This window comes from Scardinius erythrophthalmus (genome assembly GCF_964197995.2).
Source record: "Scardinius erythrophthalmus genome assembly, contig: HAP1_SCAFFOLD_659, whole genome shotgun sequence".
NCBI lineage: Eukaryota > Metazoa > Chordata > Actinopteri > Cypriniformes > Leuciscidae > Scardinius > Scardinius erythrophthalmus.
In genome coordinates this window covers 1,346-24,607 of record NW_028295962.1, presented here as the reverse complement: position 1 = coordinate 24,607, position 23,262 = coordinate 1,346, and the positions used below count along the sequence as shown (strand labels likewise).

Sequence of the window (23,262 nt, the reverse complement as noted above, 5' to 3'; positions counted from 1 at the left end):
CCGGCAAAGTGTGAAATCCCAGTATTGAATGCCTAGGCAATGTATAGAATGCCTGATGGTTTTTGGCAAAAATACATTACCTAATTCTATACATTACCAAGGAATTTTATAGAATGCCGGATTACACACTTTACCGGTAACATATACACTACCGTTCAAAAGTTTGGGGTCAGTAAGATTTTTTTAATGTTTTTAAAAGTATCTTCAGCTCACCAAGACTGTATTTGATAAAGAACGGCATTTATTTAAAATAGAATATTTTCTAACATTAGAAATGTCTTTACTGTAACTTTTGATCAGTTTAACTCATCCTTGATGAATAAAAGTAAGGATTTATTTTATTTATTTCCCCCAAAAATAAAACTAAAATTCTTACTGACCCCAAACTTTTGAACGGTAGTGTATTTTTGAATAATTTAATAGATCTGGCCAAAAAGCATCATGTCACTATACATATATTTGGCATTTCTTTCAAGGAATGCAAATCAAGTTTCACTTTTAGCTGAACTTTCAACATGCATGTTTGTCGTTCTTCACCTGCTTTGATGGACTGCAGCATCTCCTTCCACACAAAGAACTGCAGGTGAGTTTCATGGGGGCCAAGAAAGAGAGAATCAGGAAGAACTGTAAGATCTTTCACCCTGGACATATACCTGAAACAAAGTCAATTCAGCATCAGAAACTTCATTCTAAAGAAAAAGTGTGATTTAGGTCTAAATGACAGCATTGCATGTTATTTACTTATTTGTTGGCGTCCCAGCGGCCTTCTGCTTCATGTTCTTTGTCATTGGAAATCCTTTTTCATTCCACCACTGTAGAAAAAAGCAGACTCAAAAAGTACTTCTGTGCTTTATTTATGCTAAAACCTAATTGAAAACTAGTCCTAAAAGATTATCATATGTGCTTTTATAAACAACTTTACCCTGTAAAAATAGAAATATGTATAATCTAATGTGTTGTAACCTGTAGAAAGTGATCGGATTGATCAATCTCCAATGCTGACTGCAGAATAATCTCCTTTTCTTTGTTCTCCATAAATCTTTTGTTTATCAGAGACTGATTCCTCTGCATGACTTTTATAGCCTTATTTTCCTCATCCTCCAACTGTTTCTTCACCTCGTCCTCTTTTTGTCGTAAGAACTGGTGCATTTCTTCAAACTGAGCAGAGATCTGGACTGATAAGGTTTTGGATTTATCCTAAATAGAGAAAAAGAGAGAGAGAGAAAAAGAGACAATATTTGTAAGTTAGTGAATTTTTGTGTATCCATTCTTTCCTTCGGGAGCTATTTCTATCTGATCTAAATGTTTAACATTTATATTTGTGTAACCTAATGTACTTGGTTAATTCGGTATGTAACAATGAGGATGGCTATCATTATTCGTTTTTTTTTTACAAATGTCATGAATTATTAACCGAGATAGTTTTTGGGAGTGACATTCTTGAGAGGATGACAAAGTAAAATATTTGAGGCTGATATAACTGTCCTGATATTATAATGAAAATAAAATTCTTGTAAAATATTATATTATATTATATTATATTATATTATATTATATTATATTATATTATATTATATTATATTATATTATATAGTTTTTTTCCCCCTCAAGAATGTCACTCCCAAAAACTATCTCGGTTAATAATTCTCGGTTAATAATTCAAGTTTTAATTCACATATTATGTAATAAATAGGCATATTCAAGTATGTATGTCATGTATGTATGTATGTATGTATGTATGTTACAAGTGTGTATGAACTGTTTTTTAATGTATTTCTGAATAAATTGATAGATAGGCCAAAAACATGAGTAGGCTACAGGCATGAGATGTGGAGCCTCTGGTACCTGTGCAGATAAAACATTTATTATTTTTTATTTCCTCTTTGTTTATATGCTTTGATACCTCTGTTTTGGTGATCTCGGTTGTCTGTTGTTGTATCATGTAATCCAAAAGTCCATTTTCTTTGGCAAGAAAACCCAAAGCAGTCTTCAGCTCCCCCTACAGAAAAGACACGTCAGACACGATTTAAAACGCACTGAGAGAAAGCAGAGAAGGCTCTCTTGATATCTTTAATTAAAGCCTGGGGTTCAATTTTAGAAACCTAATTATGCCAGGAATAACATTACACAAATAGCATAGTTTGAAAGACACTTGAAAGCAAGAAAGTCGTTTTTATTCTGCAGTGCTTTTATCAGGAAGTCAGATGTGGCTCTTATGTAAATGACCGAGATTTACCTTGTTGATCTGCGCAGCTTCTTTCACAGGTTTAAAGACGTGGCCTTTATGTTTGTCTCCATCCCTGCAGATGACACACACCAGCTTCTGATCAGTCTCACAGAATAGTTTAAGCTTCTCATCGTGTTCAGAACACATCAGCATCCTTTCCATTTCTGGAGATTTTAAGGATTGTGCTCCTTCTTTAAATGTGGATCTGTCCGATTTCTGATCGGCAAGGTGCTCTCTCACTGTCGAGGTCATGTTCCTCAGTAAACGGCTGGATTTCAGGTCTTCTGCGTTGTAAGGCCTTTGGCATTCTGGGCAAGCGCTTGGTCCCAGGCTGGCCTGCATGTGGCCCGTGATGCATTCCCGACAAAACGAGTGCTCACAAGAGAGAGTCACCGGATCCGTAAAATCACTCAAACACACGGAGCACTTGATCTGCAAAGACAAAGGAGAATGCATTTTAGCTTCCTTTTCAAAATCTTGCTAAGCAATAAGTCCTGTTTTGGTTGAATAAACTTATTCTTTCTTCCAAAGATGATGATGTTATTTTGTTAGATGTGCTTGTTCTATCAAGACAAGTGAACACTTTTGGTTTCACATATACATTTAAATTTGGCTTGCGTAACTATTGTTCCTCCCACAGGTTATATAATATTAAAAGTAGTCAAACTGGAATGCCAGACCTTATACCTATTTCTATATGGAGATTGGAGACTCAGATTGTATTGTATTTGCACAAAAACTTTTGCTTGTACGTAGGCCAATGCTTGTATTAAGCTTGTGTTGACATGCCCATTGTTAATTCTGTCAACTTTTTCCATGTAATATTTACATAACAGCTGAACAAATGGTTTAAAATTGGTGCACCCCACAAAAATAACCCAATTTAGAGATAAACGATAGGGATAGTTTACCCAAAACTGAAAATTCTGTCATAATTTACTCACCCTTGTTGTTTCAAACCTGAATTTCTTTCTTCTGCTGAACACAAAATAAGATATTTTGAAGAATATTGGTAACCAAACAGTTGATGGACCCCACTGACTTATACAATATTTTCTTTTCCCATATGGAAGTCAGTGCACTCTCAGAAATAAAGGTACAGAAAAGACAAAAAAAAGGTACAAATGCTCGTCGCTGGGGCAGTACCACCAAGGGGAACAAACTTGTACCATATTAATGGGTACAAAGAAGTACCCCTACAGTTTGTGCCTTTTAGGTACAAATATGTACCTTCTAGGGTACAAATGGCTCGTCGCTGAGGTGGTACCCCCGAGGTACAGCAATGGTACCCTTACCATAGGTACAGAGTTGTACCCTTTTATACTGTACCTTTTGAGAGACAATTTGGTACCTTAGCAATACATTTGTACCTTAATCCACTGGTACAAAAAGGTACCCAATTAGATGGTACCAATTTGTTCTCGTAAGGGGTACCACCCCAGCGACGATGCCATTGTACCTATAAAGTGGCAAAAATGTCCTTGATTAATAGAAAAGAATGAGAGCAAAAGAAAGCAATGTTTTGTTTTCCCACAATCAATGATTTAAAAGAAGTTAAACTGTAAAAATTAAAATACTGGAAAGAGAATAACGACCGCACACCACAATCTTCGTTTGCAATAAACTTTAATAAACAAAGTTTTTCACTTAAGCAACTTTAGAGAATCACTTTATGAATGCATTAATTACTGCAGAATCACTTTATGAACGCATTACTTACTGCAGTGCAAGAACATAACATAACATAACATAACATAACATAACATAACATAACATAACGCTTTAAACTACTATGAGCTACTGTGAGTGTTCATTGTATGCTTAACGGATTATTTCTCCCCAAAATGAAAATTTCCTAATAATTTTCTCACCCCAATGCCATCCAAGATATCCAGCTGTGATCTCGTACAGCCCGTTTAAACACTTCAAAGACTCTTGAAACTGCATTGATTTGGACTTAAAAACGATGGTAACCAATGAAGTCAATTGGTAGAAAAAAAATCCAGAAATGTTTTCCTCAAAAAACAAAATTTCTCTCCCACTGAGGAAAGAAAGACATGGATATCTTGGATGGAATTGGGGTGAGTAAATTACACTGCTCAAAAAATATAGGGAACACTTAAACAAAATGTAACTCCAAGTCAATCACACTTCTGTGGAATCAAACTGTCCATTTAGGATGCAACACTGATTAACAATCAATTTCACATGCTGTTGGGCAAATGGAATAGACAACAGGTGGAAATTATAGGCAATTAGCAAGACACCCCCAATAAAGGAGTGGTTCTGCAGGTGGTGACCACAGACCACTTCTCAGCTCCTGTGCTTCCTGGCTGATGTTTTGGTCACTCTTGAATGCTGGCGGTGCTTTCACTCTAGTGGTAGCATGAGACGGAGTCTACAACCCACGCGAGTGGCTCAGGTAGTGCAGCTCATCCACGACGGCACATCAATGCAAGCTGTGGCAAGAAGGTTTGCTGTGTCTGTCAGCGTAGTGTCCAGAGCATGGAGGCGCTACCAGGAGACAGGCCAGGACATCAGGAGACGTGGAGGAGGCCGTAGGAGGGCAACAACCCAGCAGCAGTACACGCTACCTCCGCCTTTGTGCAAGGAGGAGCACTGCCAGAGCCCTGCCAAATGACCTCCAGCAGGCCACATGTGCATGTGTCTGCTCAAACAGATAGAAACCGACTCCATGAGGGTGGTACGAGGGCCCGACGTCCACATGTGGGGGTTGTGCTTACAGCCCAGCACCGCGCAGGACGTTTGGCATTTGCCAGAGAACACCCAAGATTGGCAAATTCGTCACTGGCGCCCTGTGCTCTTCACAGATGAAAGCAGGTTCACACTGAGCACATGTGACAGTCTGGAAACGCCGTGGAGAACGTTCTGCTGCCTGCAACATCTGTGAAGAGCACAGGTGCTTTCACAGTGCTTTTCACAATTCGCCACTGGCGCCCTGTGCTCTTCACAGATGTTGCAGGCAGCAGAACGTTCTTCACGGCGTCTCCAGACTCTGTCACGTCGGTCACATATGCGCCCTGTGATCTTCACAGATGAAGGTTCACACTGAGCATGTGAAAGAGTCTGGAGACGCCGTGGAGAACGTTCTGCTGCCTGCAACATCTGTGAAGAGCACAGGGCGCCAGTGGCGAATTGTGAAAAGCATTGTGAAAAGCACTGTGAAAGCACCTGTGCTCTTCACAGATGTTGCAGGCAGCAGAACGTTCTCCACGGCGTCTCCAGACTCTTTCACATGCTCAGTGTGAACCTTCTTCATCTGTGAAGATCACAGGGCGCATATGTGACCGACGTGACAGAGTCTGGAGACGCCGTGGAGAACGTTCTGCTGCCTGCAACATCTGTGAAGAGCACAGGGCGCCAGTGGCGAATTGTGAAAAGCACTGTGAAAGCACCTGCTTTCATCTGTGAAGAGCACAGGGCGCCAGTGACGAATTTGCCAATCTTGGGTGTTCTCTGGCAAATGCCAAACGTCCTGCGCGGTGCTGGGCTGTAAGCACAACCCCCACATGTGGACGTCGGGCCCTCGTACCACCCTCATGGAGTCGGTTTCTGACTGTTTGAGCAGACACATGCACATGTGGCCTGCTGGAGGTCATTTGGCAGGGCTCTGGCAGTGCTCCTCCTTGCACAAAGGCGGAGGTAGCGTGTACTGCTGCTGGGTTGTTGCCCTCCTACGGCCTCCTCCACGTCTCCTGATGTCCTGGCCTGTCTCCTGGTAGCGCCTCCATGCTCTGGACACTACGCTGACAGACACAGCAAACCTTCTTGCCACAGCTTGCATTGATGTGCCGTCGTGGATGAGCTGCACTACCTGAGCCACTTGTGTGGGTTGTAGACTCCGTCTCATGCTACCACTAGAGTGAAAGCACCGCCAGCATTCAAGAGTGACCAAAACATCAGCCAGGAAGCACAGGAGCTGAGAAGTGGTCTGTGGTCACCACCTGCAGAACCACTCCTTTATTGGGGGTGTCTTGCTAATTGCCTATAATTTCCACCTGTTGTCTATTCCATTTGCCCAACAGCATGTGAAATTGATTGTCAATCAGTGTTGCATCCTAAATGGACAGTTTGATTCCACAGAAGTGTGATTGACTTGGAGTTACATTGTGTTTAAGTGTTCCCTATATTTTTTGAGCAGTGTATTAGGAAATTTTCATTTTGGGGTGAACTAATCCTTTAAAGAGAAAGACAACATCAAAAGATTAGTCAATTCATGAAAGTGCTAAAATATTTGTACAATAATTCTTACACACAGTATTTCATTGCCACAAAGATATCACCATCAACTGTATATATATCAAGGGCATTAAAATCTAGCTCTGCCCCAGGCTGTATCACAGTCCATTCCAGGTCAAATTTGACTGAATAAGCATAAAAGTGCTGGCTAAAATACTTTGGATATATCAGTTTTCCACAAAAAACCCATGTAGTGTCCACATTAAAAATGTATTTCATTTGGAAAAAAAGAGGAATTCTCTCACCATGCAACACATCCAAAACAAAAACATCTTGTGTGGCATACTTGACATTGTTAACGGTTACTTCTGAAACACGTTGAATAACTTTATCTTCACTAAAAGAAACATCAGTAAAATATTGCTCTAGAGCACACTGGAGAGTAAGTGGTAAAGAACAAAATGGAGTGCTAGTACTGCTTCTTGGTACCTTCTCAAAATCATCTAAGAAATTATTTGAAGAAAACTCCCAGCATTGTTTTAACTGGTGGCGGTTGCTCAGAGTGGAAGCTATATTAATGAAATTACGACAATTACTTGCAATATTCTTAAAATATTGGTGTTTGCCTTCAAACCTCATGCACCAGAGAGAACGAAGAGGCCCAAACATTGAAATTAATCTAGAATAATGAATTAAATAATGGCACTTCGGTGTAATAACATTTCCAAATACAGCTTTCAACTCTGTCAAAAATTCTTGCACAAGTACATCTAAAAGAGGAAGGTTCTCTCTTCTCACCGTTGGAGCTAGAACAATATCTACAATTTCTCGGCACAACAGGTACACACGCCAATATTGACACTCAGGAGGTATACGATGTGCGATCAAAAAAGGAATAAGTCTAAAAAGGCACCATTTCTGAGATGCCGAGCCCACAATGCCTCCTTTTTGTAGTAATCTTTCAGACAACTGTACTGGCTTATTTGCTCTATCATTTTGACCTATTGTCATTCTCTGCAGCTCTTCGTTCACCTCTTGTATGCTAATATGTTTCTCTTTATGAGCTTGGCACAGGACAAGTTTCAAAACTAAAGGTATGACACCCTCTAACATGTCATGCATTATGTCTGGAGGTAAGGACTTCGTAACATCAAAATAAGGAAGCACATTAAACGGACAACTACACTGTACCCCATATGTTACTCTACTGTCAGGATTTTGCTGGATACATTCCAGGTGATACCGGTGAACGTCAGATGTTCTTAAAACATAACTATCTTCCTGAAATTTCTCTTTTATATCTGTATATGTTCCCATACAATGTCTACAAACTCTTCCTGAGTTAAATGACATACTGTATCCTCCAATCATGTGAGCTGAAAGGTTATCACCTGAAATGGTAGCTAGGGCTGCATGGACATTCTGCTCAACCCCACCAACAGTGAGGGTGAACCCATCTGTTGAGAGCACTTTAAGATCATCTAGCAGTGGCTTTAGGATAACTTCTAAGCCACACTCCTTTAAATAGGAATAGCGCACCAGTAATGCTAAATGAATATGCTTCACTTGAGACCTGTACCTTCCATGTACATTACCTACAGTGTAGTAGAAGGCGCACAGTTTGTGTTTTGTTTTCTTTGATCCCAAAGGATTTACTACCTCAAATTCATCCTCATAAAAATGCAGTCGTAATGCATTTGGATATTCTCTAAAGAAAGGATGCTCTTTATAGTACAATCCATCACTAAAGTCAGTTAAGACCTGTTCATCTTCAATATTTACAGACACTATGTCATCCCATACATCCTCATGAGAACAATATTTTTTTAAAACATCAGAAATGGGAACATAGGAGAAGCTACCTATTTTATGTCCTGTAGACCCTCTTAAAGTGTATTGAACTGGTTCAGTCAAGTCTAACATTGACTTACAGTATTCTTTCAATTTGAACTGAGAAGAGAACTCTTTTGATGCTTCCTCAAAAAAATCATTGGACTGTAAAACCTGCTGAAGTTCAGGACATCCTTTGACATCAAAACCATTTTCTTTAAGATGATAAGATACAAATTCATCGTAATTCTCCTTAAAAAAACAAAATAAAAAGTTTACATCACTAAGAATTTCCTGCTGAACTGATTCTGGTAAATTGTTTTTTTCCCTGCATTTTAGGATGAAGCTACAAAGATTATTTTTAAAGTTATATAAAAGTGTGTCCATACAAGGGGGGGTTTGGACATCTGCATCATCACACATAACATGCTCATGTTCATCTTCAGAAGCAGGGTTTTCACTAGCAGGCTCCTCACTAGCAGGTAAAATACAAGCTCTATGTTTTCTATAAACATGACATCTGAAAGATGGGTAACTAGAAAAAGTGGATTGGCAGTCATTGAGTCCACATGTGATCGAGAAGCCTGCCTCATGGGCATGAGTTAGTCCCACATGTTGGACCAACTTCATAAGAGTGAAAGTTTTTCTTTGGCACTTAGGGCACTGGTGTAAACGTGGGTGTAAACGAGGCATTTAGAAGAGGTGGTTTATAACTCTGGTTACAGTCGTCGGCAGAGGCCGGTCTCCCTTCACATTAATTTTCGCAATACATCGCTGGAGAAATGTCAGAGTGTTCTTGTTTTTGGGTTGGTATTCAAGATTGAAAACAAAATATGAATAAAACGAGGAGATCATGGCTTCCTCTACCTTCATGCCTTCACACACCTCGACCCTGTCTACCTTCAGGGAACAGGAGCTTCGTCCCTCAAATGTGGACTTCCAGTCTTCTTGGGTCACCTGGACAATTGGGTATGGTGTGTTGTGTTCACCCTGAAGAATACAGCAAAGTAGACAGGGATGCAAACACATGTTTGGTAAAAGAAAAAGAGATAGTCGATCCGATCCGATCCTATCCTATCATTCCTCCCCCCCCCCCCCCAAAAAAGAAAAAAAATACAAAACACTAGAGTGCTAGAGATCCATACCTCTCCCATCATAATGTGATGATCCACACTCTCTTTAAAAATGATTGGCAGGAGGATTAGTGCCGCTCTGAAGTCCATTCCTAGAAGAGAATCATGAAAAATCGATACTTTATTCATCCTGAAGGAAATTTTAGGCATCCAGTAGCTTATACAAACACAAAATCTGATTATCATCTCAAAATGCACTTTGTCTACTGATTTGTGTGAGTACACTCATAATAAGCGTTTTGTAAGTACCTGGTAGATCCTCGGTAAGCGCTTCTTCTCTGGCCTCCAAGTACTGTTTGACTAGTGGAGATTTTCCTTGAGCCAGGGCAAGTACTTTGGGAACAATCTGGTTAAAGCCATCAGTGAAGCTAATGCTCGCTGTGGAGTGGATACGACCCACCTCCTCCAACAGCTGCAGAAAGACAAAGACAAGTAAGCACCTGACCATGAGGGAAAGGGGATTACAGAGTATTTTAACATGCTATGGGGGGGTTAAGAGAATGCGAAGTGGAGTATAATTCTAGACTATACTAGCTCTGTTTAAACAAACCATGTTTACAAAGTCAAGACTTATTTAAATGTTTTTATAAAGGTCTTGTTGTTCTAGGGTACATCTAACTTTTAACACTTACTCCTGAGGGTGTCTTTAAGAAGGGATATTTCTTCACAGTGTCCTCAACACTCATTCCTTCTGCAATCTCCTTTTGCCTCCATGCTAAAGTTCTCTGCATTAGGTCGCGTACAATCACAGTGTCTGGCTGCGCCTTGCTGTATTGTGTTTGCAGAATCTTAACATGACCAGCGATTGAAGATGCATCTTCCCCAAGAACATCAAGTTCCTATTGACCAAAATAGTAACAGAACAGAAAAATTAAAAAAAGGATCAGGCCAGGGGAGTGTGGGACAGAGACTGAGAGATCTGACTTCTGTATTCTAAGAGAGGGGGAAAAAAGAGAGGAGGAGAGGTGAGTGAAAGAAAGAGACAGGCAGGGGGGGGTATGTTTAGCTGAGACTAGGGCTGTTGCGATAACCGCAATATTGCAGTACCGCGCTACTGACAAGCCAACCGCAGAGGAATGCAAGTAATCGCAGCACACCGCAATATTCGCATTTTCTTTTTTCATAAGGCAATAATACCCTTCTTGTTTTGAACTTCGCTCACATATATTGAATGTTAAATAAGTTAATAATGATAACGAGACTTTTTTTATCATGGTGATTTGTACAGAGGCTTTGTGAATTTGCACTTAAGCCTAAATAGACCGACGAATGATCGACGGATTGCGTGCGATTACCTGCGTCTGTCTATGAGGTAAAGTCATATAGATTTGTGAAAAGGTTGCTGTGTCCAAGGAAAGCGAAATATGTTGAATATGTCCCTGGCATCAGTGACAGCGCTGGTCAGCATTCCACAGCGTGAGGAAGCCGCAGGAAACAAAAATCAGAAAGCCACACATTAAATCGCATCAGCTTCAGCGTTACCCATGCGACGCGGTAAGCTGAGCCTTGAAAAGTGGAGCTCAAAGTTAAAAATAAAGTAACACCTTGTTTCATCACTATCTTTAAATGAATCAGCGTTTTTGAACGTGTTCGTTGAACGAACGGTTATATGAATCAAAGACAGGCTGTTCCCACTGTAACTGCGTGCTGAGTGACAGCCTTTCAATGCGCAGATAGACACTGTTTAGTTTCGGTTACATTACTGAAAATGTACTAGTTTTTGTGCATGCTGACCACATCATAACACTTATTTATATAGCAACAAATAAATATAAATAAATCAAATAAATAAATAAATAAATAAATAAATAAATAAATAAATGGCACATCGCGCTATTGAGCCACTCAAAATTACCGCAAGGGAAATTCCTTCACCACGACAGCCCTAGCTGAGACAAGAAATTAGGTAAGGATACGACCTTACAGTTCGACCCTTACCACGGCTTGTGCACATGTGACTAATCAACTCCCCACCCCCTTTCCCTCCCTTGTTTGACAATCAAACAACAAAAATTATTTAAATCCAACTCACTGATCGTGGCTTGGTTCTCAGAGAGGTGTTTGCACTCTCAGCATCAGGTAGCTTGGACTTCGTTCCATGGGCAAACTTCTCTTTGATCAGTTTCACTTCATCATTTTGGACAAGTGGAGCACGTTCGGTCTTGAATTTGCGTTTCAGCGACATGTGCCAGGTATGCTTATTTCAACAACAAAAATAAATCCAAATTACTCAACAAAACCTCTCACTTTGGATGAACAAAGCTAGTCCCATGGAGTTACAATGGAAGCGTCCATACGCCAAAAGACCGTTTCACAGTTTATATGTGCAATATGACCACTCACCTGCAGCAGGTCGCGGAATCAAGGCTCAAATGTGTGTCCATATACAGTAGCCTATAGGCTATATTCACCAGCTCCACTACTTCCTGAAAGTAAAACTGCATCTACCATTTCCTGTCCTATACTATTGGAATAAGTGACCAGGACATACCTGATTAATCAATTGTACAACTGACTGGATATTAACTAATTAATTATCCCACCTCATTGGTGGAGGTCTGGAGGAAGCTTTGAGGTAAACATTTGTGCTTTTATTCAGAGACCTGCTGCAGGTGAGTGGTCACATTGCTCCTATAAACGGGGAAACGGTCGATTGGCATATGGACGCTTCCATTGTCACTCCAGAGACTTAATACACACATATTAGGATGAAGGATAGGACTACAACAAAGCTAGCTAGACAACAATGACTTTCAGAGTTCATTCACATGGTTTAATATTTATCATGGAGTACATTAAGCAAAGCTACTTACATAGCCATTTCCCGTAACATCCTTCAGGAATGGGTATTTCCGGATTAATGCCTGGGCTACCTTGACATACTCTGTGTGAGTGGGATACCTAGAACAGAAACCAGTAAAAGTAAATGATTAGTGATAGATATAGCATCTGGATTGGATTGGTGAATGGACAAGTCCAGCAGAAACAGTGCCAACAAAAGACAGAATGAGCAGCAAGAGACAAAAAACAAGACACACAACACACACACGGGACAAAGAATACAGCCAGTAGTACTTACATAGTATACATGGCAACAGTCTCATGCAATACTCGTATTATTTTGTGCCTGTATTGTGGAACTCTCTGGACCTCCTCTTTGGCATCCAGCTTTGCTTGAAGCTCTTTAGGGAATGATGGGAGGACATAAACATCAGGCAGTCTCCCAAAGGACTGAGAACTAGTTTTACAAGAAAAAATAAAGACAATTTACGTCTGTTAGTTCGTTATAGTAAGTACTACGGTAGCCGAGAGGCCCTCACGGCCACTTTAAAGTACAATGATTTGTTTCGATTTCTTTAAAACAGGTAAGTATAAGAGCTTAATAAAAGAGAGTTGGTGTTGCAGTTGAATGAAACTCAACACTTACCTCGTAGCAGCATCAACATCTAGCACTTGAAATGTAATAGTGTGGATCTCCTCTGTGTCCATGTCCTCTGTAAGAATAAATAATTATATTGCCTTCATATAGCAGAGATACAATTAAATTAAATATCTATATTGTAATTATAAAATTACATTTAAAAAATATTAAATAACTCGTTTCATGAAATTAGATTTTGGTCATCCTAACCAGAATTGTTAAAGGTTAGCAAATGTTAACATGATTGATAATGTCAATGGCATGCAATTATTATTATTTTATTTTAAGGGGAAGGAATGGTCAAAAAGAAGAATTTTTTCAAATGAATTTAAAAAACAATGAATTGTAAGTTCTGTCATATTTTTCAATTACTACTACTACTGATTTAGTTTTTTTCCCCATGGTATCGATATTGAGGTATTTAGTCTGGTATCATATCGAAGTCACAATTTTGGTATTGTGACAACACTACTTCATAAATCACCTTTCCATTAGGGCTGGGCGATATATGGCCAAAAAAAATAAAAAATCAGTCGATATCGATAATTATCACGATAAAAGTCAAATCTTTATTTCTTTCAAGTTTAAGGCAGATTTTTGCTCCTAAGTGACAGTTGTAGAAACCAGAGCGTTAATTGTGGTTTTAAACTACTCTATTGTCAGAACATATCATTTTTTTTTTTTATGTAATACTGACTTTTCTGATTCTGAGTTTTATTTAACTTAACCATTGGTCATCCAGTATCACGCATTTAGATCATGACTACCACAGATGAAACCAGGCATAGCCTGTAGCACCTCACTATCATGGCAAAATGTAACATTATGGTTTCTACATACCTGCCAACCTTGAAATTATTTTTTGCGTACCGACGGGGTGGGGGGGGGGGGGGGTGGGGGTGTGGACGACGACGGCGACGACGACACACATGCATTATATTGCATTGCATAAAATGTGTGCTGGTCAACTAGTCTAAAATTAAGAAACCACTATAAAACTGTAAAAAAAAAAAAGATAGGCTACTTAATTTATTATTCCAATATCCAAATATGATACTAAATAACACAGGGAAAAGGGCTTCTATTTGTGACGTGGTCTTTGCATTTGAACATTGCGCATTTTAAACAGGACACGCATTAGCTGAATAAATGTTAGCCAAAACATTATAGGAAACAGTTGACAATAAATAGACAGGAGTCCAATAATAGCATAACGAATCACTTATTCTAAAAAGAATATCAAGTATACCGGTAAGTTAGATACTTGAATACTTAAATCCGACACATGGGTTTCTCGGCGACGTCATCACTGCTTGCGCACGCAACCAAGAGGCAAAAGACCCGCGGTCTTCGTACCGGAGTAAAGGGTTTAAGCTAGTAGCAAAGTGGTTTTGTTGTCGCTAAGTCAAAATGCCAAGGAGTTGTTGCGTAATTTATTTACATGCAGGCCTATCTGTTGTGTTTTATCTGCTCATTTAAATTATACGTGTTGTAAGTAATTCCAAATCTAGGCGAATGGAAGAGTGGGACAGAAGGAGGAAGTTGTATGTTATATTCTTTCTATTCATAATTTGACGAGCTGCACATGACCACATAGCACGTATATAGTTGTATGCATCAAGGGATTTGTACGCTCTAATCATTTCTCTTGTATACACACTTGGTGTCTGAATAAGATAATTATATATATCAGGCCATACAATTGCTGGCCACCTCTTGTCATCCACAATCCAAAGATCGTCATGTATTGCGCAGGGATCCGGTAAGATCTCACCATTGCTGAGATTAAGTTTTTTAATATTTATATATAGATTATAATCGCCACGGTCGGAGGTACTAATGGCTTCTCACATAATCCATCGTCAAATCTTTGATTTACAGTAAAGTAACGTTATATGTGTCATGAAATGTTGCAGGTCGTAAAGTAACGTAAACAAAGTTCACTTATATAAAAGCAAATTCGGGGTCTAGAGATGCTGCACTGCTAACATTGGCTATTACATTACTAACTTAGTCTAACATAATAATTCATACATGCATCACATTATGTCCGGATTTTGATTCGTAAACAGTTGGACGTTTTAAATATGAGACACAAACAAACAGATCCAACTCTGAAATTGCAGTTTATTATTGAGTCAACAAGAAATTACAAACAATGCGAAATCTACGTTAATTACAATGTTCTTTTACAGAACTCGGCATAACAGATAGCGGTTTTCTGCCTCCTGGATGCGCGCGCATCCGGTATAGTTTGTATACAAGAAACCCGTGTATAAGGGCTGTTAAAACGTTCGTCATTTAACGAATTTTAAAAACAAGGATGGATAATACAAAATGCTTTCTGGCATTTTCACAGAAAAAAACAAAAAACAAGCAAGAACAAAATTTAAACTTAGCCCGTCAAATTTAATTTTACAATTATCTTCTCTCTGTGCGCGCGTCCGTGTTTGTGAGAGAGCTCGCGCAGCACTGATACAACGGTACTTTTTAATCCATAACTAACACGCTAGTTTTCATACAAAATAAATATGTAACATAATTAGGTACTTTAGTTATTATTAACACAATAACGTAACACATGAAGGCTACGTTTCTTAGCACTGAGAATTAATTAATAAACGCCTGTTTCTCCAGACTCGCGCTTATCCGTAATCCACAAATGATCACATCACTTTCATAATCACGAAGCCATAGCGATTTCAAGTTTATTAAGATTTATTGTTCAGTATTTCTTGAGCATTTTATTATTTGCGTGGCTGAATGATGTCTTCCTCTTTTTCTGAGTGACCATGAAGAACGGAGTATTAGTAAGATAATCCATGCGATCCGTGTGATCATCGAATCCATAGGATTAGGTTAACTCAGTACAATATTTCAACTTTCCATATCGAGCCCAGCCCAGCCCGTTTACCTTCAGGAGTCAGATGTACAGTGACTACTGTAACGTTACTGTCCTCGCTTATGAAATCAGTCAGACTGCGGGCCGCGGGAGTAGAAGAAGGCGGATCGAGCGGGATTCTTTATTGGTGTCGATTTTCAGTCTCTTTTTAATGATAGGCCTTACGCATCTGTCAATCATCCCCGCTTGCTATTTGGGGAATGAATCCAGCGCTATGATTGGTCGAACTCTTCTTCTTTTGCTGTTGCTTGATTTGAGGACTGCGCGTGCAGAGGCGTCACCAGGTTTTTGCGTAGTTTAGACTAACAAATCGTACCAGCGTACTTTGATGTCAAAATGCGTATCCGCTACGCAAAATGCGTACAGGTTGGCAGGTCTGTTTCTATGGTATTTGTATGAAAAACAGTAGCCAGTAAATACATTAGCTTATATACTTATATACATTAAATAGCTTTATACATTAAATACTGTAATTATATTCCATTAGTCCTTTAATACATTGTCTACATTAATAATATAATACAATTCAATATGTATATCCCACTTTTCATGGTGCAGTTAATATTACTAGGCTAATGTTACAGTAAATCCATGGTAAATGATGGGAATTTGTAGACGGAAAATGACTATCGTTGCGCAGTGTTTCTCCTGTTTGTCAGCGCTGTTTCATCTGCCTTTACATTGTGTTCCTTTTCACTGGATTTCGTGACCGAGACCGATCAGAGTAAACGCATCGGCTCTACTGAGCTCACGCTGCCGTTTGGACATTGAGCCGAGCGGATAAATGGTCCGTGTGGCGCGCGGTTCAAATGAGTTTCGTTACGCTTTTGGAACGCAAAAACGTTATCGAACATTTATCGACCTCTTGATATCGTTTTATCGAGAAAAATTATATCACGATAATTATCGCTATCGTTTTATCGCCCAGCCCTACTCTCCATTAATAACATTGAAGTGCTGTGGGGTGGGGTGGGGTGGGGTGGGGGGGGGGCTACCTGTGCTGTGAGTAGCCGTTACGGGACAGTCTCTACCCATGTTGGGTTGTGTGTTCCTTTGAGTGGGACAGGCCTCTCTGTGTCCAGGCTCTTGCATCTTTCGTACTATTTGAAGGAACTTGGCCTGCTTTTTGAACGAGCCTTTAAATAGATGGTCCAGCATTGAGTCAGTTAAGCCCAGGTGTACCGTCTCTCCATCCACTTCATTTTCTATTAAGTAAAAAGTAAATTTTCTATTAATAAATAGCACATTGGAATTTGATCATTACTCATGCATTATGGGTATATACACAGTAACTGGTTGTCCACATTTCAGAAATTCCCACAGATTTCATTTGTTCCGTAGAGCAGTGTTTCTCAAATATTGGTAGTGTACCCCTAGGGATACTTTGGAGTACGTGAATTTTTTTGCAAAAATACTGATTTAAAAATACATCATGCATAATTCCTACAATAATTATACTATATTAATGAATGAATTAAGTGATGGATTCTACATTTGAAAAAAAAAAAACATTTAAATGTTTTTTTTTGTTTTTGTTTAAAAAGGCTGTTTGTATTCTTCCTCTTTAAAAAAAGTCCTACCAAAAATGTTTTGCACTGGTTAGGGGATACTTGGCTTAAAAAAGCAATTCAAAGGGGGTAAGTTACAATGTTGAAAAACGTTTAAGAAACACTGCTATAGAGAAGACCCGGGAATAGGCTAGTTGCGCGTGGCCGCCATTTTGGATTTCGGATCAGCGAGTGTGTCGCATTACGCCGGTGCATTTAATTGCCACTCGCTCGTGTGATAGTAATATGGATCTTAGAAGTATTTTAAGTGATAATTGATTCTATAAACAACTATAAAAGATACATTTCGGCTTTATCCGGCTACCTGCACCGGGCGTAACGCGAAACTGGAAGTGTCTAACCGCACACTCGCTGATCCGATGTCCAAAATGGCGGCCACATGCAACTAGTCTATTCTAACGTGCACAACATAGCCGCCATCTTCTAACGTTAAACTGAGTTCCACGTGCACAAATGGAATCGAACATCATCCAACATCTTCAACATATAAATATACAATACCCGTACACTAAACACCTACACAATTGATTATCTACATAGCTGCAGCACTATTTGGACATCAACTTAACTTTAACTCAACTTTTCTGTATGAGGAACTCGAGCTAACGAGCCAACTCTAAGCTGGCAAACGTTAGCTAGGTCAGCTAATATTATGCTTTTTTCTTTACAATCTTTACAACTAGCTAACGAACGTTAGTGGAAACTTACAAATAAGTCCCGATATAAATGTTAGTTCGATCTAACTGTAACTTAGCTAACGTGCAGCCAACTTTAATCAGCAAGTGTCACTTAAATGTAACTTTACGTTAGCTAACGACAGTACTCACCTCTGAATTTCTGCACTTCAATCTCTGTCATAGTTAAACCATCTTCTTTTAAAGTTTGGATCAGCTCATCTGATGATAAAGTTGGCAGGGCCATTGTTGAGCTGCAAAGGGTCCAGCAGGCTCCAGCGACTGACAGTGAGTGAAAGAAAGAGGCGTCAAGTGACCGCTGACGTAGAACGCGAATAACGGCGCGAAAAAAACAGCCAGTCATAATATTAGACAGACCAACAACAGGACAATTTTAACAATTTTCGCCATCTTATTCATCACTAAATTCACTTATGAGAACGTTTTAGGCGAGAAAAGAACTGTTTAGATTTCGAATATAGGCAGTCTTGTGAAAATTGATGCCAAATTGACAATTTGCTTAAAAGTTTTCGGAGTTGAGAAGCTCAATGTGAGGTGACAGCCAGCAGGCGCCTGCCCCAGCCGCTAGCTCGTCGCTCGGCCAGTCCTGCTCAGAGACCCCGCTGTGAGCTGGAGGTCTCGCAGACCGGTCTCGTCAATAAAAGGCTTTTATTTCGCCGCTGAAGATTAGTTTGTTTACATGCTGCTCTTGTAAACACTCAAATTCCATTCATGCCATTGACATCCAAGTTCACCCTATACTCATGACGTCACATACATACTCACTATCAGTGAAACAGCATGAAATAAACTTATCACAGAATTAATGAATAAAGGAAAACATAAAACATGCAGAATAACACTATACTCGGTACTTTATCTCCACATTTTTATCTCTGCATAACTCGCGGCGCGCGGGCGCTAATCACACCAGGTTTGCTAACAATGTTCGCAGCACAGATCGTTAACACTATAGTTTACAGACTCAACAGTCTCATATACATAAGAAATAATACAATTAACAGTCCTTCTTATGAAGATCTAAAACAATGATGGTGTACATTTTATACATTCGTTACCTGTAAAGGATGATATTAATTAATGATGCGACCATCAGCTTTGCTTTATCTTGAATGAAACGTATCGCGAGAAGAACTCCTTCTCTAAATGCACGCAAGCCGCGCCCACGCACACACAACCAAGCACACACATCTATCTTAACTATAATAATATATTATTGAATTAATTCGAACCAATAGTGCTTATAGAACCCACAATATATGCAACAATTATTTAAATGAAAACAATAATGATAATAATTATAAAAATCGAGTATAAATCTGTAAATAATCCCTTAGCAGAAACGAATGAAAATACTTACGAAACTTGATAGTGATAATAATTATGCACTTATCACAGAGGATTATTCAGCATACCACATTTACAAATTATGACAAAGGCTCTATCAGTCTTAGAAAAGGCACACATAAGTAGCTGCTACCCCAGAGGATTGTGTACCCTGTAACTTGAAAAGTACTTCTTAGTACCCCACATGAAGTGTACCCTTTGACTTGAATAAGGTACTTTTTTGTACCCTGCAGGATGTGTACCCAAAAGGTACTTCTAAGTACCCAATGGGAACACGATAGGACCTTTAATGGTACATTTGTGAATGTTGTACCTTAACTATTACTTTATATGACAATGTACCTTTTCAAAGGGTACATATATGTACCTTTCACCATGCATATTTCATTGTGTACCCCTTTTCTTTGGAAAGGTACTTTTTGGTACTCAGCTGAATACATGTTTGTTCCTTTGCTGGCACATTTGTGAAATTTGTACCTTAAAGTACTTAATTGTACCCTCACTGTACCTTTATTTCTGAGAGTGTGGGGTCCTTTAACTGTTTGGTTACCCATATTCTTCAAAATATATTATTTTGTGTTCAGCAGAAGAAAGAAATTCATACAGGTTTGAACCAAATAATGGGTGAGGAAATGATGACAGAATTTAAATTTTTGGGGGAACTATCCCTTTATGGTTGTAAAAACTCAACATAAATTCATAAATTCACTCACAATCCATTTTTAACTTTCGTAACTCAAAGTTCTCCACTTTTTCTATTAGAAAAGTCCAAAAATATATTTAATCATATAAAATTAAATATTTTATAAATGTAAACTTTTCCCTTGTATATTTTATATTTATATATTAACATTGACCTAACAGATGCTGTAAGTTTTTTTACATTTATACTAATACTAACAAATTATTTTTATTAGTATTATATTAAATTGTTTGCAATACTGTTTTATAAAGGATTCTTTATTTATTTTTTCATGAATTCAATGCAGAAGTAAAACATCCTGTTCACTAAAGCGAGAGGGTGTGATCTCACACAATAAAAGACTGAACAAACTCTACAGATTCATTGTTCCATCAGGAGTGTATACATAGTCGGACTTCAAAAGGGGAAGCTTTCTGTTTTTCACTGAACATCAGATGATTCTAAAAAGAGATTTCATGGCTTCTATGTCTCTCCACCTCATGTGTCCAGTGTGTTTGAGTGACTTCCGAGATCCAGTAAGTTTGCCCTGTGAGCATGCTTTCTGCCTACAGTGTATTACAAGTTATTTGGAATCGAGTGAAGATGCTCACAAATGCCCAGAATGCAGAGAAACTTCCCCAGACAGGATGTTAAAGGTAACCGAGTTCTGAGAAACGTTGTGGACGTCGTTCAACAACAGCGCAAGACAAAACAACAGACTCCAAGGAAAGCACAAGAACTGTTGTGTCCTGTCCATGAAGAGCAACTCAAACTTTTCTGTGAGAATGATCAGAGATTGGTTTGCCCCATCTGCAAGGAGGGAGAGAAACACCGTGGACACAGTTTCAAGCCTAGAAGAAGCTAGGATATCATTTTGACAGGATGAAAGTGTAATGACAGCTTTTTGTAGGCCTAATAATGTGTTTTTGTTGAGGGATTTCTTGAACGACATCAAAGCTAATTTGCCAACCGCCATTAAATTCAAAAGAAGAATAAGAATTCTCTAACTGCACCACGAGGAACGAGGAGTGAGGAAGCTTCCAGAGGACATATGAGTGAGGATGCACAGGTGTATGTGTCTTTCTTGTCGAAAAACTTGATGCACGTTTAATTCTCCTCCCCCTTCATATCTGTCACTATAATGTTAATTTATATTTTACATTTTGCAATTTAATTAAACCATACAGCTTACATATTTCATCAGGGCATCATGCTTTATTATTATTTATTATGAATTTCTTAGATAACCAAACTTAAACAACATAAGGCCAGATACCTTGAGCACAGTTGATTAAACTTTGAAGTGATACTTAAGTGCGTCCTTGGGTTGGGAGTAAGTTGCTATGGCGTGAGGAAAGAAAGCAAGGAAAGAAATCAAGGACGCGCAATTTAAGAAACGAGAAGCAACATAATGTGACTGTGAGAGCACTTATTGACCCTGGTGGGAGTATATGACACATGGCTGAAATTACTTTCAGAGGGAACATTATGGGTTAACCTTTTAAACATTCATCCATTCTCCAAACCACTGGGTTGTGGGGATGCTGGAGCCGAACCATGTTAAACATTTATTCTTTATTCTTAACCAACCAATGTGACTTTTATGCGGCAGATAAATTTAAAACGATTATTTTCTAGCACAAGGATTGATAGTGCTAAAGCGATTTCTGACCATTTCACCCTTGGCCCTTATGAAACTGACCTGCCACTAATTGTTTGGAGAGACAGGCCCTGTTAAACATGCTGAGTTGAGCCCTAATGAACATCTCTCATGGTAATGTTTTATGAAAAATTATTTAACATACTCACATTTTTGTTTCTGTTATAAGACACAACCATAAAGGTAAAGTCCATAATTTGGTGATTATCTGTGTCAGTAAAGTCTCTACACGCATCATGTTCCTTCCATAGACTGTAAAAAATAGGTTCCTTCACAAAAAACTGATTTATTCTAGTTTCCAAACAGAACAGAAGCAAACAAAAGACACGAAAAACCTTGTGCTTCCACAGCTGACCACACAGGAAGTAATGCCACTACAGGCTTAAATAATACATCCTCTAAACATTCACATCCTACTCTCTAAATACCAAATACATAGTTTAGAAACATTACATAAGAAACAAAAAAATATAAGATAAACACAGAAAAATATACTATTATTAAACATAAAATATGCACAAAATACAAATAACATTATGGCCTATACACATATGTCTAGGTCACCATATTTATTATATTTGGAGACGTTTTATTAAGTTATCATTTGTTTGGAGAATGTTTGACTCTTTTTTTTTTCTTAGATCTATTAGATACGTTAGACAAAGACATGAAACTGGCTATCAGAAAAGATAGCCATCTGCAGTCTCAAGGGGAAGATTGCTTTGCCAAATTCCAGAAGTTTCACAAAAGGTTATAAGGAAAAATTTTGTGGAGAACATGAACCTGGTCAGATGTACTGGGAGGTTGACATAGGAGTTGAACCAGGATGGGAACGTGGACTTACAGTTAGATATTACCCAAAGGAGAAGAATGGTTCTCTCTGGCAGGCATTATTTTCTAAATGTTTTGAGAACATATCTCTTTCAGTAAAATATGACAGAGTGTATGCTGTAAGGGGCAGTGAAAACATAATTGTCAGCAAGATTATACCCAGAAGAGTTAGGGTTTATGTAGACAGTGAGAAACGTCAGGTTGTGTTTTTATAATGCAGACAAAATGTCTTTCATTAACACAGAGCGGTGTGGAGATAAATAGATGTATCTATAAATCAAATTTATGGGAATCTGAGAAATGGTCTATCCTACTAATATTTGTATAAATTATAATTATTGTTATAAATATGATGTTAATAAAATAAAAAAAATGTATGTCATTTCATGTAAATATCTGTTAAGCCATAAAGCATATGGTATGATTATGAATAGGGGATTTGTCCTGCATAAATTATGTAATATGATGTATTTCTTATTTGAACTGTATTTGAGAATTTGTGTACAGATTCACTGTGAAAGAGACCTTGCTCTTACAAATGATCCTGTATAAACTGGCATATTCAAAAATTATGAAGACATTTATATCTAAGTCAAACAATAAAAGTTCATCCTATGAGGGTCAAACTCTGGCTGCACCCGAAATCTCATACGTCCACTATAGTAAGCAAAAAAATGTATGTGACAAGTATGTCCAAATTCACAGTACTCATAAGAGTAGATGAAAAATACCCAGATGACTTCTTCTGGTGAGATTCTGAAGTGTG

General features: G+C 38.5%; 3 protein-coding genes across 3 annotated transcripts; 1 reads left to right on the top strand and 2 right to left on the bottom strand.

Annotated features, from left to right (window-relative positions):
• Positions 1-537: 537 nt before the first annotated feature.
• Positions 538-2,683, bottom strand: LOC308686696 (zinc-binding protein A33-like; the record flags this gene model as incomplete). The annotated part of the gene is made up of 5 exons (XM_081395129.1): positions 538-653; positions 742-812; positions 964-1,197; positions 1,904-1,999; positions 2,237-2,683. Coding segments are annotated over 5 exons (964 nt in total), but the record flags the coding sequence as incomplete, so codon positions are not given.
• A 5,742-nt stretch (positions 2,684-8,425) lies between these two features.
• Positions 8,426-18,194, bottom strand: LOC308686694 (sterile alpha motif domain-containing protein 3-like). Its single transcript, XM_081395127.1, has 10 exons — positions 18,109-18,194; positions 16,709-16,918; positions 12,818-12,884; positions 12,470-12,628; positions 12,204-12,291; positions 11,423-11,587; positions 10,023-10,229; positions 9,640-9,802; positions 9,403-9,482; positions 8,426-9,247 (listed from the first exon to the last, which is right to left on the bottom strand). The coding sequence occupies exons 1-10, from the start codon at positions 18,137-18,139 to the stop codon at positions 8,951-8,953; spliced, it is 1,467 nt and encodes a 488-aa protein (XP_081251253.1). The 5' UTR covers positions 18,140-18,194; the 3' UTR covers positions 8,426-8,950.
• A 2,287-nt stretch (positions 18,195-20,481) lies between these two features.
• LOC308686695 (E3 ubiquitin-protein ligase TRIM17) lies at positions 20,482-22,760 on the top strand (the record flags this gene model as incomplete). The annotated part of the gene is given in 5 exon segments (XM_081395128.1): positions 20,482-20,632; positions 20,635-20,865; positions 22,307-22,410; positions 22,412-22,708; positions 22,710-22,760. Coding segments are annotated over 5 exon segments (834 nt in total).
• Positions 22,761-23,262: the final 502 nt, after the last annotated feature.